Below are 15419 nucleotides of genomic sequence, written 5' to 3'. Positions count from 1 at the left end.
GGTGGCGCAATCTTGGTCACTGCAACCTCCATCTCCCAGGTTCAAGTGATTCTCCTGCCTCAACGTCCTGAGTAGGTGGGATTACAGGCACATGCCAGTACACCCGGCTAATTTTTTTTGTATTTTTAGTGGGACTACAAGTGCATACCACCACGCCTCGCTAATTATTGTATTTTTAGTAGAGACGAGGTTTTGCCATGTTGGCCAGGCTGGTCTCCAACTCCTGGCCTCATGTGATCCACCTGCCTCAGCCTCCCGAAGTGCTGAGATTATAGGCATGAGCCACCACACCTGGCCAAAAAGGTTTTGTTGAGACAGAGTCTCCCTCTGTTGCCCAGGCTATCTTGGCTCACTGCAACCTCCGCTTCCCTGGTTTAAGCAATTCTCCTGCCTCCGCCTCCTGAGTAGCTGGGATTACAGGTGTGTGCCACCATGCCTAGCTAATTTTTGTATTTTTAGTAGAGATGGGATTTCACCATGTTGGCCAGGCTGGTATTGAACTCCTGGTTGAAGACGATCAACCCGCCCTGGCCTCCCACCATGGCAGGATTATAGGCGTGAGCCACTGTGCCTGGCCTCTACAAAAAGTTAAAAAATTATCCAGGCATGGTGGCACATGCCTGTAGTCCCAGCTACTTGGGGAGGCTGAGATGAAAGGCTCTCTTGAGCCTGGGAGTGCTGCGGTGAGCTGTCATCATGCCACTGCATTCCAGCCTTGGCGTCAAAATGAGACCCTGTCTCAAAAAGAAATCAATACTATGTGTGTGGCATGATCCCAGTTTTTAAAAATAAATCCTCATATATCTAATTGGCCAGAAATACACTAAATTTTAATAGCAGTTAAGTGGATAATAGGATTATGGATACTAATTTTCAAAAACTGTTAAGAGCATATGTAACTTTAAAAAATTTAAATGTAAGTACATCTGGTTTAAAGAGAGACATTATTAAAAAGGGAAGTAGAACTTCTTTTTTATTTTATTTTTATTTTTTTATTTTTTTTCAGAGAGGTGTCTTGCTCTCTCGCCTGGAGCTGGAGTGCAATGGTGCGATCTCAGCTCCCTGTAACCTGTGCCTCCCGGGTTCAGGTGATTCTCCCGCCTCAGCCTCTCCAGTAGCTGGGACTATAAGTGCATACCACCATGCCCAGCTAATTTTTGTATTTTTGGTAGAGACAGGGTTTCGCCATGTTGGCCAGGCTGGTCTCCACCTGCTGACCTCGTGATCCACCTGCCTTGGCCTCCCAGAGTGCTGGGATTACAGGCGTGAGCCACTGTGCCCGGCCCAGAACTTCTTTTTATAGGCTTATATACACATGCAGTCTCTGCAGTTCTGTTTAGAGCAAACTTGTCCAACTCCTGGCCCATGGGCTGCGTGCAGCCCAGGATGGCTTTGAATGTGGCCCAACACAAATTTGTAGTTTCTTAAAACATTATGAGTTTTTTTGAGATTTTTTTTAAAGCTCATCAACTGTCATTAGCGTTAGTGTATTTTATGTGCAACCCAAGACAATTCTTCTTCCAGTGTGGTCCAGGGAAGCCAAAAGATTGGACACTCCTGGTTTAGAGAATCATGTTTGGTTATATGAACTTGTATCCTAGTTCCCAGGAGTCTGGAACCCAGTATCTAGTCTGTGGATCAGGCCAAGGACACTGAGCTCGCCCACTGACCAGCTGTGTGACCTCCCTTCAGCTGTTTATTTCCTTGGTGCTCACTTCTGTAAACTGAAGTAAAGGAAACACCAACCACTTGCTAAGAGTACTCACATCTTAGCCTTCACAATTACTCTTCCGGCTATTACTGTTATCTTCATTTCTGCTGCTGGAGAAAAACTGAGGCTCAGAGAGGTTAAGTCACTCACCCAAAGTCACAGAGCAAGACAGAGATGGAGCTGGGATTTGAGCTTGGGCCTATCCAGATCTTTTTTACAGTTTCCATTGGATAAGTTGATCCCCTCCACCCCTTCAGCTCTAGTGTTCCAAGATCCCTTGAGGTAGCAGAGAAAACCAGATTCCATAGTCATCTCCATCTCTTCTCTCTGAGTCTCTAGGACTTCAGCACCTCCGTTCCTAAACAGGAAAAACTTTTGAGCTTGGCTGGAGATAGCCTCTTCTGGAGTGAGGCAGACGTGGTCCAGGCAACTGATGACTTCAATCAAAACCACAAAATCAGCCAGGGGACCTTTGCTGACGTCTACAGAGGGCACAGGCATGGGACGCCACTTGTCTTCAAGAAGCTCAGAGAGGTGAGCGCTTTTTGGTTTCTAGTTGGGGTGGAGGCTGCAGGGCTAAGGTGGGATATTCATGCTTCGATGTCTTTCTCCACAGACAGCCTGCTCAAGTCCAGGATCAATTGAAAGATTCTTCCAGGCAGAGCTGCAAATTTGTCTTAGGTAAGCCTCCCCTCTGAAAAATGCTTTGTTTAGTAATAATGATAGGTAACCCTTATATAGTGCTTCCTGTGTGCCAGGCATGTTTTAAACACTCTATCACATATAAACTCATTTAGTCCTTACAAGAACCCTATAAATGTAGCTACTATTATCACATTATTTTACAGAGGGGTAAACTGAGGCACAGAGGGGTTAAATGTCTCATCCAAGGTCACACAGCTAATAAGTGGCAGAGCCAAAATTTGGATCTATCTGGTTTGGCTCCAGAGTCCATTCTTCTCCTGTGTAGTGATTCCATGCACAGGTGAGAATTATAAAGGAAGCTTGGCTCACTCCAACTCCTTCCTTCCACACAGGAAGAAATCTGCTTCTCTCCTTTTTTTTTTGTTTTGTTTTGTTTTGAGACTGAGTCTTGCTCTGTCACCCAGGCTGGAGTGCAGTGGTGCGATCTCAGCTCACTGCAAACTCTGCCTCCTGGGTTCAAGTGATCCTCATGCCTCAGCCTCCTGAGTAGCTGGTACTACAGGCGTGTGCCACCACACCTGGCTAATTTTTGTATTTTTGGTAGAGACGGGGTTTTGCCATGTTGGCCAGATGGTCTCAAACTCCTGAACTCAAGTGATCTTCCTGCTTTGGCCTCTCAAAGTGCTGGGATTACAGACATGAGCCACCTTGCCTGACTTTTTTTTTCTTTTCTTTTTTTTCTTGCTCTATTGCCCAGGCTAAAATGGCTTTGGAATGACTGCAGCCCACTGCAGCTTTGAACTCTTGGGCTTGTGATCCTCCCACCTCAGCCTCTGAGTTGCTGGGACTACAGGTGTGCACCACTGCACCCAGCTAATTTAACTTTTTTTTTTTTTTTTGGTGGAGATGGGGATCTCGCTATGTTGACCAGGCTGGTCTTGAACTCCTGGGCTCAAGTGATCCTCCTGCCTCGGCCTCCCAAAATGCTAGGATTATAGTTGTGAGCCACTGTGCCCAGCTATGTGTGTGCTTTTTTTAAAAAAAAATATTTTTCGCTGGGCGCGGTGGCTCAAGCCTGTAATCCCAGCACTTTGGGAGGCTGAGGCGGGTGGATCACGAGGTCAAGAGATCGAGACCATCCTGGTCAACATGGTGAAACCCCGTCTCTACCAAAAATACAAAAAATTAGCTGGGCATGGGGGTGCGTGCCTGTAATCCCAGCTACTCAGGAGGCTGAGGCAGGAGAATTGCCTGAACCCAGGAGGCGGAGGTTGCGGTGAGTGGAGATCGCGCCATTGCACTCCAGCCTGGGTAACATGAGTAAAACTCCGTCTAAAAAAAAAAAAAAAAATTTTTTTTCATCTGAAAATAATTCACTTGCACCTTATATTGTAGGGTATTTCAAGAAATAAAGAAGGCCAGGGGTGGTGGCTTATGCCTGTAATCCCAGCAGTTTGGGAGGCAGAGGCAGGAGGATCACCTGAGGTCAGGAGTTCAAGACCAGCCTGACCAACATGGTGAAACCCCATCTCTACTAAAAATACAAAATTAGCCTGATGTGGTGGTGCATACCTATAATCCCAGCTACTCAGGAGGCTGAGGCAGGAGAATCACTTGAACCCTGGAGGTGGAGGTTGCAGTGAGCTGAAATGGCACCATTGCACTCCAGCCTGGACAACAAGAGTGAAACTCTGTCTCAGGAAAAAAAAAAAAAAAGGAAAATTGAATACCTGTTCGTTTAGGAACCAGTGTTAAAGAATAAAGAAAATTGACTGGGCACAGTGGTTCGTGCCTGTAATCCTAGAACTTTGACACTGAGGTGAGAGGATTGCTTGAGCCCAGGAGTTTGAGACCAGCTTGGGCAACATAGTGAGACCCTGTCTTAGCTGAAAAAAATATATATACAACAAAATTTTTTTGGCTGGGTACAGTGGCTTACACTCATAACTTTGAGAGGCATTTTGAGAGGCTGAGGTGGGTGGGTCACTTAAGCCCAGGAGTTTGAGATCAGCTTGGGTAACTTGGCAAAACTCTATCTCTACAAAAAATACAAAAATTAGCTGGGTGTGGTGGTACATGCCTGCAGTCCCAGCTTTCCGGGCAGCTGAGGTAGGAGGCTCACTTGAGCCCAGGAGGGGAAAGTTGCAGTGAGCAAGATCACGACACTCTACTCCAGCCTGGGCAACAAAATGAGTCCCTGTCTCAAAAATGAATAAAGGCCGGGTGTGGTGGCTCACACCTCTAATACCAGCACTTCAGGAGGCCGAGGTGGGAAGGTTAGTTGAGGTCAGGAGTCTGAGACCAGCCTGGCCAACGTGGCGAAACCTCGTCTCTACTAAAAAAAAAAAATGCAAAAATTAGACCTGGCATGTTGGCATGTGCTGATAGGCCCAGCTACTCAGGAGACTGAGGCACAAGAATGGCTCGAGCCCAGGAAGTGGAGGTTGCAGTGAGCCCAGATCGCGCCACTGTACTCCAGCCTGGGCGACACAGTAAGACTCTGACTCAAAAATAAATAAATAAATAAATAAATAAATATTTTAAAAAGTAAAACAAATTTAAAAAGGAAGAAAGAAAATTATAAATAACAAAATAGAAACTATGTGTTTTCCACAGCGCCTGTAAATAAGCACTACTATTTTAATATTTTCATATATTTTCTTTTTTAATTGTTAAAACTTTTTTGTAGAGACAGGGTCTCACTATATTGCCCAGGCTGGTTTTGAATTCCCTGGCTCAAGTGATCCTCCTGCCTAGGCCTCTGAAAATGTTGGGGTTTTGGGAGCCACTGTTCCAGGCCCATATTTTGATATGTTTTCTCTAATGCTTTCTCTATTCATACATGTATATGAATACTCACATGTACACACACACACACACACACACACACACACCCCTAATAAAAACCGAAGTGTGATTCCCTTTCTACTGTGACTTAGTGCCCTCATGGAGATGGCAGTCACTCCTTAATTCATTGAATCAGAAAATGTGAGTAGTCAAGCCCTTTCCTAGGCTCCAAGGAGTGTAAGCTGGACGCATACATAGTCCCTGCCTTGGGGTTTATGGTCCAGTGGGGAGACTGACATGTAAGTAACTGCAGTGAGTGTGCAAAAGCAAGTAAATAGGATGGCTTGGGGGAAACAGAGGAGGGCGGAGAGATAAGGCAAGAGGCCACTTACAATAGTCTTGGGGAGATTGAATCAAAGACTGACCCAATCTAAGTGACCCAAGGCAGAGGAGAGGGGAATAAGGGGACATTTAAAAAGTTATTTATGGCAGTGAATGGTGACTGATTCGATACAGGAGATAAGAAGGTTTCTAGGATACTGGGTGGGTGGTGATGTGCTTTTCTGGGATAATAAATATGGGTGAAGAAGCAGGTTTGGGACTTGTTGAGGCTAGAATGATAACCTGAGCATCAGGATGCAAGCTGACATTCAGGTCTGGAGCTTAGGATGGGGCTGGAGATAAGAGATTTGGGAATGTTCCTCATAGCAACGAGAGGTACCTGGTGGAGCAACATACAAAACAAGATGAGGAGTCCAGCTGGCAGCAAGAGGAAGGCAAAGGAGGGGAGTCTTAGTGAAAAGGGCCAAGAAAGAGTGGTCAGAGAGGTAGAAGGAGAGTCAGGAGAGAATGGTGACTGAGATCCCAGTGGAAGAGGAAGAACACCAGTGCCAGAGTCAGACAGATGTGGATCTGGTCCTGGCTTCACTGCTTGCTAGTTTGTGACCTTGGGCAAGACCCTTAACCTCTCAGTATGTTTCTGGAGATGGGACGGTTAAGGATTCACGTGCTGCAGAGCAGTAAGGCAGGATGAGGACCACCACACTCCTTGAAGGCAGGCAGTTTTCATCTTTTTACCCTGGGGCCAGGCCCTTAGGGGTCAAAGCATGTGATACCTGGGAGGTTACTGGTGGCCTTGGAGGAGGAGAGGGCAGAAGAGGGGTGGTACATGAGGAAACAGATCATTCTTTCCGTCTGACTCTCACCCCTGCACTGACGCCCAATTCCAGATGCTGCCACCCCAATATCTTACCTGTGCTGGGCTTCTGTGCTGCAAGACAGTTTCACAGCTTCATCTACCCCTACATGGCAAATGGTTCCCTACAGGACAGACTGCAGGGTCAGGTAAGCTACTGGGTCATGGTCAGAGAATGGGACCAGGCTGCACCCAGCCATGGAGTCAAGCGTTAAGGACTTATGGAAGTTCAGAGGGGAGAGGGGCCATCTAGGTGAGACCAGGGAGGCTTTAAGGAGAGAAGCGGGGCCAGGATACATAAGATCTGGTTAAATGCTCACTTGAGCAGCACATACTATACCAAAATTGGAACAATACAGAGAATATCAGCCTAACCCCTGAACAAGGATGACAACATATAAAAAGAAAGAGAAATGCACAAAAAGATCTGATTAAACATCTTCAGGAAAAAAATCTATTAAAAAATTATTTGATGAGAGGCATTTCATTCAAATCAGAAGCAAGACAAAGGTGTCTCATAGAACTAACTTTGTTCTTCGTGGTTCTGGAGGTGTTAGCCAGTGCAGTAGGACAAGAAAAATAATTAAGAGAGTAAAGAGTAAGGAAAAGTGGAGGTGAATTTTTATTATAAAATGTTCTTCTAATATATACATATTTGCTTGTGTGTTTATGGAATATCTCTGGAAAGATACATAAGAAACTGGTTCACTGGCTGCTGCTAGGGAGAACTAGATGGCTGGGGCCCAGGATAAGAAGCAAACTTACTATTAGAGTATTATGTCATGTCAAGGTAATCCTTAATACAAATTACAGTGTTTCAAAATAGGCCTTCTGTTTATCATATCCTCAAACAGAGGGAAAAGAATTATTCCATAACAGAATTATTGCTTCTCATGGCAGGACCAGACAAAGCAGTTATTCATGGCATACCTAATGATTGTTAGCTTCTCTGAGTACTCATTGTGTGCAGGCTGCCATGATACGGGTTTTACACAGGTCATCTTCTCCAGGCCGTGCCATAACCAATGCAGTTTCTTCCCCCATTTTTCAAAAGAGGAATCTATGACACATAGAGACAAAATGGCTTTCCCAAAGGAACACAGTGGACAAATGTCAGGCCAGGGCTTACACTGGGTTTGTCTGGCTCTAGGTTTTAGAGTTTTTGAGAAGAAATTAGCAGGGATTGTCCAGGCAAGTTCTTAGAGGATGTGTGACGTACGCCAGCGCTTAAAAAATAGGTGAAGAGGCCAGGCGTGGTGGCTCACGCCTCTAATCTCAGCACTTTGGGAGGCCAAGGTGGGTGGATCACTTGAGGTCAGAAGTTCGAGACCAACCTGACCAATATGGTAAAACCCTGTCTCTACTAAAAATATAAAACTTAGCCAGGTGTGATGGCACATGCCTGTAGTAGAGCTACTCAGGAGGCTGAGACAGGAGAATCACTTGAACCCAGGAGGCAGAGGTTGCAGTGAGCTGAGATCGCACCACTGCACTCCAGCCTGGGTGACAGAAAGAGACTCTGTCTTAAAAAAAATGGTGATGATTTAGCCTGGGAGAATCAGCCTTAGAACAACAGTAGGAGCAAATGAGAGGTGTTAGCCCACCCCAACCAGCCTCTTGATAAAAATAACTGTTGATTGAGCACCTAACGTGTGGCAGGTGCTATGCTAGGGGTATCCCATATACTCCTGTGAATCCTTACAGCGACCCTAAAATGTAGGTATTAACATTTCCATTTTAAACCCAAGGAAACTGAAGCTCAGAGATGTTAAGTCTCTTTTCCCAAAATTAACACAGCTAGTGCATGTCTGAATTGGTAGTTACACCTAGATATATCTGATGTCAAAACCCATAGAATAGGGCCAGGCCCATGACTCATGCCTGTAATCCCAGCACTTTGGGAGGCCAAGGTGGGTGAATCACTTGAGCCCAGGCGTTCCGGACCAACCTGACCAATATGGCGAAACCCTGTCTCCATGACAGATACAAAAATTAGTTGGGAGTGATGGCATGCGCCTGTGGTCCCAGCTCCTCAGGAGTCTGAGGTGGGAGGGTCACTTGAGCTTAGGATTTTAAGGCTACAGTGAGGTATAATGCTGCACTCCAGTCTCGGTGACAGAGCAAGACCCTGTCTCAAAACAAACAAACTAACAAAAAAATGAAAAAGCCTGTAGTATCATGCTCAGCCCTGTGGCAGAGAACGTGAAGGGCGGGAGGAGGGATGGGAGCCTGGGACCCTGCCATCAGGACTTTAAAAAGGTACATGGTGACTGTTTGTCCTCCTGCTTTTCCTTCTCTTAGGGTGGTTCTGACCCCCTCCTCTGGCCCCAGCGTGTCAGCATCTGCTCGGGGCTGCTTTGTGCTGTTGAGTACCTGCATGGCCTAGAGATCATCCACAGCAACGTCAAGAGGTGAGAGAGGCGGGCTGGACCCTGCTGGGGTCTGAGCAGCAAGGGTGGGACCAGAACCTATTCTTGGCTCACTCCTCCCCACCACTCACCCTGTCTCGTTCTTCTCTCCCTACCTCCTCTCCTCTGCCCTCCCCTGCATGTCTTTTTCTCTGTTATGCCCTCAAAAATGAGTGTTTCTGGGCTGTGCTCTGAGTCCAGTTGCTCTCAGCATGAATCACCTACCTGTCACCACATTTGTCTCTCTGAGCTGCTGCTTTCCCAGCAAGCCCTCCACACCCTGCTGCATCTCCCTGTCCACTTAGCAACTGGCCTGGACCTCATCCTTGAACTTTGGCCCATGTCCGCCAACTCCCTGGGATTTCAAGCTACTCGTTCAGTGTCTTCTCTGAGACCTGTCCCATCCTTGTGTAGCTGTTGGTGTTAGCATCTTGTCTGGAAGGCTTCCCACAGATTAGGCCTGCACCCCAGCATCTCGGTGCCATGTATGTGACAGGGAGAGGTCCTTGTCTGAGGATGGTTAGGATAGAGAGGGATTCCGAAGATATCAGAAAATCTGGCAGAACTGGCTCCAGAGACACAGAACTCATATTTCCCAAAAGTTCTCTTTCCATTTGATTTGTGGAAGTCCTTTCTTCTTTTCACTCTCCCAGATTTTTTTGTTTTGTTTTGTTTTTTGAGATGGAGTTTCACTCTTTTCACCCAGGCTGGAGTGCAGTGGTGCTGTCTCAGCTCTCAGCTCACTGCAACCTTCATCTCCCAAGTTCAAGTGATTCTTCTGTCTCAGCCTCCTGAGTAGCTGGGATTACAGGCACGTGCCACCATGCCCAGCTGATTTTTGTATTTTTAGTAGAGACAGGGTTTTCACCATTTTGGCCAGGCTAGTCTCGAACTCCTGACCTCAGGTGATCCACCCACTTTGGCCTTCCAAACTGCTGGAATTATTGGCACAAGCCACTGTGCCTGGCCCTCTCCCCCAGTTTTTATTTGATTGCACCAATAATTATAATAGCAGGCAAGGAAATGAAAGGGTGAGAGAGGTCACCACTGACCTACCCCCACCCTGACTTATCAGCTGGCCTCTAGGTTTTGTTTCTTTTTTCAGCTCCTGACCACACAAATCGTTAGTCTCAAGGTAGCACCTGGGTACCACTTGACATCCCATTTTTTACTCCTTCATTTTAACATAGTAAACATTGCCCTACATTGTAGGGCGTGTCATGTTTTTTAGTGACTTCTTAGTCTTTCCTTAAAGGAATTTGTCCATAATTTACTTAACCACTCCTAATAGTGAATATTGGAATTTGGTGTCTACTTTTTAAAATATTGTTTTTTGGAGTTAGTTCTACAGTAAATATACACACATGTATGCATGTACATGCACACACACACACACACACACAGCTATTTTCTGAGACAGGGCCTTGCTCTGTTGCCCAGGCTGGAGTACAGTGACACAGCCTCGGCCCACTGCAGCCTCCCATCGCAGCCTCCCATCTCAGCCTCCCAAGTAGCTGGTGGGACCACGGCATGCACCGCCCTGCCCAGCTAATTTGGTTTGATTTAGCAGAGATGAGGCCTTGCTATGCTGCCCTGGCTGGTCTTAAACTCCTGGGCTCAGGTGATCCTCCTACCTCAGCCTCACAAAGTGTTGGGATTACAGGCATGAGCCACCATACCTGGCCTGCACTAAATATCTGTACACATGTGGCTTATATTTTTCCCCTTTTTGAGATATTCTCAGCATTTGCTCCTGTGGGTTAGATGACTTGGTCAAATGATTTTTTTTTTTTTTTTTGAGGCAGTGTATCACTCTGTTACCCAGGCTAAAGTGCAATGGCATGACCTCAGCTCACTGCAACCTCCACCTCCCAGGTTCAAGCGATTCTCCTGCCTCAGCCTCCTGAGTAGCTGGGACTGTAGGTGCACACTGCCACACCTGGCTAATTTTGGTATTTTTAGTAGAGATGAAGTTTGGGCATGTTGGCCAGACTGGTCTTGAATTCCTTACCTCAGGTGATCTACCCACCTCAGCCTCCCAAAGTGCTGAGATTACAGGTGTGAGGCACCGCGCACGGCCAGGATGAATTTTTGTTTTTGTTGTTCTTGTTACTTCCCATGATCCAGGCAGGTTTAGTCAAAAAGGATGCTGGCCACTTAGACATGAGTCAGCCGGGCCAGAGCTGGGGGTTGAACAGTTGCAGAAGAGACTGAGTCAGCACAGCCTATAGGCTTGGCAGGCTGAGGATAATCAGGGTTGGCGTCTGTGGGGATCGGGGAGGCTGTACCTCTTTGGCCACATTCCTGGGGCAGCAAGACTAATTTGGAGCTCCATCTCCATTTGCTGGAGGGAGTGTGCTCCTGATGCCCTCTCTTCCCTGGTCAGGGATGGCTCAGAAGCTCCAGGCTGAGGGTCTTTGGAGACCCCAACTTGCAGGAGCTGATGTTGCTCTACCGCTTTGTCGTCTACCCAGAGGGTCTCCATGGCAACCTGTGGTTATCCAGCTTAAAATGAGAAGGTTCTCTCTCCTTTTGTTTCCACAGCTCTAATGTCTTGCTAGACCAAAATCTCACCCCCAAGCTTGCTCACCCAATGGCTCACCTGTGTCCTGTCAACAAAAGGTCAAAATACACCATGATGAAGACCCACCTGTTCCAGGCATCAGCCGCATATCTGCCAGAGGATTTCATCCGGGTGGGGCAGCTCACGAAGCGAGTGGACATCTTCAGCTGTGGAATAGTAAGAGCGTCCTGCTCTGCGTAGGCTGGGGCCGTCCTTCCCACGGCTCCTTTGTAACCACAGGGCACCGTAGAGGCACGCAGACACATTCCATCAAAGTACAGCAGGCTGGCAAGCCGTGGCCCACAGGGCTATTTTGTGTGGTTTGTGAGCTAAGAGCAGTTTTACATTTATGAAGGATTATATTTTTAAACACAGAGAAGAATATGTGGGCTGGTGGTGGTGGCTCAAGCCTGTAATCCCAGCACTTTGGGAGGCTGAGGCAGGTGGATCATGAGGTCAAGAGATTGAGACCATCCTGCTCAACATGGTAAAACCCCTTCTGTACTAAAAATACAAAAATTAGCTGGGCGTGGTGGCGTGCGCCTGTAGTCCCAGCTATTCGGGAGGCTGAGGCAGGAGAATCACTTGAACCTGGGAGGCAGAGGTTGCAGTGAGCTGAGATTGCGCCATTGAACTCCAGCCTGGTGACAGAGTGAGACTCATTCTAAAAAAAAAAAAAAAGAATATGTGACAGAAACTGAACATGCTTCACAAAGGCTCACATATTTACAGTATGGCCTGTTACAGAAGAAATTTGCCAACCCTTGAAGGAAAACCACTCATGAGTGTCCAGGTTCCAGCATGCTACAAATATCCTCTCCTGACTTCCCTAATTCCCATCCAGCCATCCACTTGTCCATCCAGGTGTCTGTTTGTCCTTGTTTTTTCATTGCTGTCTGATCCATCCAGCCTTTAGCTGCCTATCTATTCAGTGACCATCCTCCCACCCAGCACCCCTCCCCACCACCACCACCATCCTTATCTGCCATTACATCGTGCCAGGAACTAGGAATATGAATGTAACCAAAACACAGTCTCTCCCCTCAGAAGCTCATGGTCTGCATGTAGCAGTCTCCAAAGTATCTTTCTGTAGAACACCAATTCCTTTGGACCTTTAGGATTGATGTGTTAAAAGGGTTTGTGCCCTGATAGGCTTGGAAATACTGCATTGGGCAAAGTCAAGCAGGTTTCTTTACCACAAGATTGATTCAAGATGGTAGGATGGTAATGAGCCTTTAATCTGGTACTTGTGAATTCACCACAGAAGGGGATGCGGTGTCTCCCAAACTCATTCGACTGTGGAAGCTCGTTTTCTCAGAATATCTGTCCTCATCAGTGTTCCATGGAACCCAGTCTGGGAAATGCTGGCTGAGAAGAGTGGCAGTCAGGTTGGCTTCTGCCAAGTGCACACAGCTGCTCCTTGGGCCTCACCCTCTCTTCTCTAGCCTTGAACTGTGCACTTCCTCTCTCTGAACACAGTCTCCTGTCTATCTCTGCCACTATGGCCATAGCCCTGCCTCACCTCTGTCTCATCCAGTACCCCAGATTCTGCGGCCCTGTGTCTCCCAGCTGGTTCCTCTGCCTTCCTCAGCCCCACTGCGAGTTGTTCAGTGAAGCTCAGCAGGTCTAGTCCAGGCTCCTGCTCCTTTAAGAACCAGGGGGATGGAACCCCTAGGCCCAGCTCAGTTGCTTTCACTGTGTGACCTACACCCAGCACCTGTATCTCTGGGCCTCAGTTATGCCTTCTGTAAGGGCGGGTTAACCATACATGTGGAGATGAATGGAATGATGTATATAAACTGGTGAGCACAGTACCCTGCACCTACCAAGAATATTATGATGACTATGCTTATTGTTATTCCCGCCTTTTCACCCTTCTTCTGATACCTGTTTACTCTCGACCTTCTAACTGTGCTGTTGGTGTCACAGATTACTTCCTTATCCATCCATTCACCCTCCCACCCACCCATCCCCCCACGCACCCATCCTCCCACCCACCTACCCATCCATCCACCCACCCATCCATCCACCCTCCCACACATCCACCCATGCACTTACCCAGCCACCCAAACATCCACCCATCTATCCATCCATCTACCCACCGACCCATCCATTCATTGAGTGCCCACTGGCTCCTGCCACCCTTTTGCTAAGCCCTGTCTCTGGTTGACCAATATGCTTTTGAACTTTGGTTCCTCCTGTGGGGAGCACAGTGCATTGCTCAGTGTTTTTTGATGAGCGCTAAATGACCTCTATAAAGGACTTGACTCAGAGCCTGCCCTGTGGGAAGAGGCACAGGAACTCTTTGTTTATTCATATCCGCTTGTTCCTTCCCTTCCTGGCAGGGACGAGAGAGGAGTCCGTTTTCAATTGACTCCTGTCCTGCTTGCTGCAGTGGTGCCCTCTGCTGCCCCCTTCTGGCCACTACCAGTCTGTTATTAATCCTGGGTGGTTTCAAACCTTTTATCTTTTCCTTCCTCCAGGCTTGGAGGGAATCTTGGCGATAAATGGGACCCTATTATGACTTTCGAGAGATGCTGTAGGAGAGAGATTCCATACTAAACGTGGGATATTCATGCCTTTCATATTCACAACTGCTAGTCTCCATTTAAAGATGAGGACATCGAGGCTTAGGTTTTAGTTATGTGCTAAAGATCACCTGAGCATGTAAGGAACGGAGTCAGAATTTGAACTCAGGCCTGACTGTAGAGCCCTTAACCGTCATGCTGTTGTCTCCTGAGAAACCTTATTCAAAGCAGGTTTCCCGTTTATTAAGACGTATATCATGGTTTGTCAATTTTGTGGTGACTTACACGGATACAGGGCTGTGCTGGTTCTGCGAGTGGATGCATTAATGAATAAATAATGTTAATAAAGGCCTGAGAGTGAAACATGCTATGGATGCTGTGAGATTTGTCTAGAATAGATAACTGCCTGCATGCAGATGCCTTCTTTCCCTGAGATTGACACAGCAATGCCTGCTTGCCATAGCTGAAGGATTTTTATTTTATTTATTTATTATTATTTTTTAAAACTGGGGTCTTGCTATATTGCCCAGGCAGGTCTCGAACTCCTGGGCTCAAGCTATCCTCCCACCTCTGCCTCCGTAAGAGCTGGGATTATAGGCATGAGCCACAGTGCCCGGCCAGCTGAAGGATTTTTAAACAAAATAATCTTTAAAAAATAGTGTGTATATATGTGTGCATATATCTATATCTGTTGATATCTGTATCTATACCTATATATATCTTATGGTAATACACACAAACACACACATACACAAACATGAATTTTTGAGAGCCATCTTCTCTGACTGGCTATCAATTAATTACAACCTCCTACTGGTAGCTAGGTGGCATCTTTAATTGGAGGAGGTGTTTAGTGATATTCCCACGTGGGCAGGTGTGTCTGCTGGCAATGAAGAGTAGCACCTGGAGCTCAGACTTTGCAACTGAGAAGACAGAATCTGCTGCCTGGCCGTGTGCATGAGTGTCTGAACCGTGCTAACTCACGTTCTGTTCTCTCCAGGTGTTGGCCGAGGTCCTCACGGGCATCCCTGCGATGGATAACAACCGAAGACCAGTTTACCTGGTAAGGGAACTTGTCACATCTGGCTGGGTGTTATATTTGGGCCTCACAGCTCTGTGGGTAGAGAGGGAAGTGACCTCACCTCTGGCTAGTTTTACACAGCTAATGAGGCCTGTTTCAAGGTTCCATATGCATCCCCACAAAGTAGCTGTAACCTCCCATCCCCACCTGCCAGCCAGCCATTTCTTTTTCATGATCATAGCATTTGGGGCTTGGTGCTGTGGGTCATGCCTGTGATCCCAGCACTTTGGGAGGCTAAGGTGGCCTGATCATTTGACATCCAGAAGTTCTTGAGACCAGCCTGGCCAACATGGTGAAACCCTGTGTCTATTAAAAAAAAAACTTACAGAAAAATCTCAAAATTGTCTAGATGTAGTGGCATGCACCTGTAATCCCAGCTACTTGGGAGGTTGAGGCAGGAGAATCACTTGAACCTGGGAGGCAGAGGTTGCAGTGAGCTGAGATCATGTCACTGCACTCCAGCCTTCCAGCCTGGGTGACAGAGTGAGACTCCATCTCAAA

The 15419-nt window shown here is 47.0% G+C and overlaps 1 protein-coding gene and 1 non-coding gene across 5 annotated transcripts in view; both read left to right on the top strand.

The window, feature by feature from the left end:
- Positions 1-15419, top strand: part of IRAK2 (interleukin 1 receptor associated kinase 2) — a 75381-nt gene that overhangs the window by 44467 nt on the left and 15495 nt on the right. For 3 of the 4 annotated variants that reach the window (XM_017501502.2, XM_017501500.2, XM_017501498.2), the window contains 6 exons: positions 2051-2245; positions 2328-2392; positions 6373-6487; positions 8640-8749; positions 11291-11486; positions 14838-14900. In XM_017501502.2, coding sequence (XP_017356991.1) covers positions 2051-2245; positions 2328-2392; positions 6373-6487; positions 8640-8749; positions 11291-11486; positions 14838-14900 — 744 coding nt within the window. The remainder of the gene's footprint in view (positions 1-2050; positions 2246-2327; positions 2393-6372; positions 6488-8639; positions 8750-11290; positions 11487-14837; positions 14901-15419) is intronic. The other variant, XM_017501499.2, reaches the window with a different exon arrangement.
- Positions 6651-6757, top strand: LOC119467353. Its single transcript, XR_005195898.1, has one exon. It is a non-coding gene; the product is annotated as a U6 spliceosomal RNA (small nuclear RNA).

This window comes from Cebus imitator, unplaced genomic scaffold, assembly GCF_001604975.1.
Source record: "Cebus imitator isolate Cc_AM_T3 unplaced genomic scaffold, Cebus_imitator-1.0 Scaffold281, whole genome shotgun sequence".
Taxonomy (NCBI): domain Eukaryota; kingdom Metazoa; phylum Chordata; class Mammalia; order Primates; family Cebidae; genus Cebus; species Cebus imitator.
The sequence above is the reverse complement of the archived record's forward strand: the minus strand, read 5'-3'. Positions and strand labels throughout refer to the sequence as shown.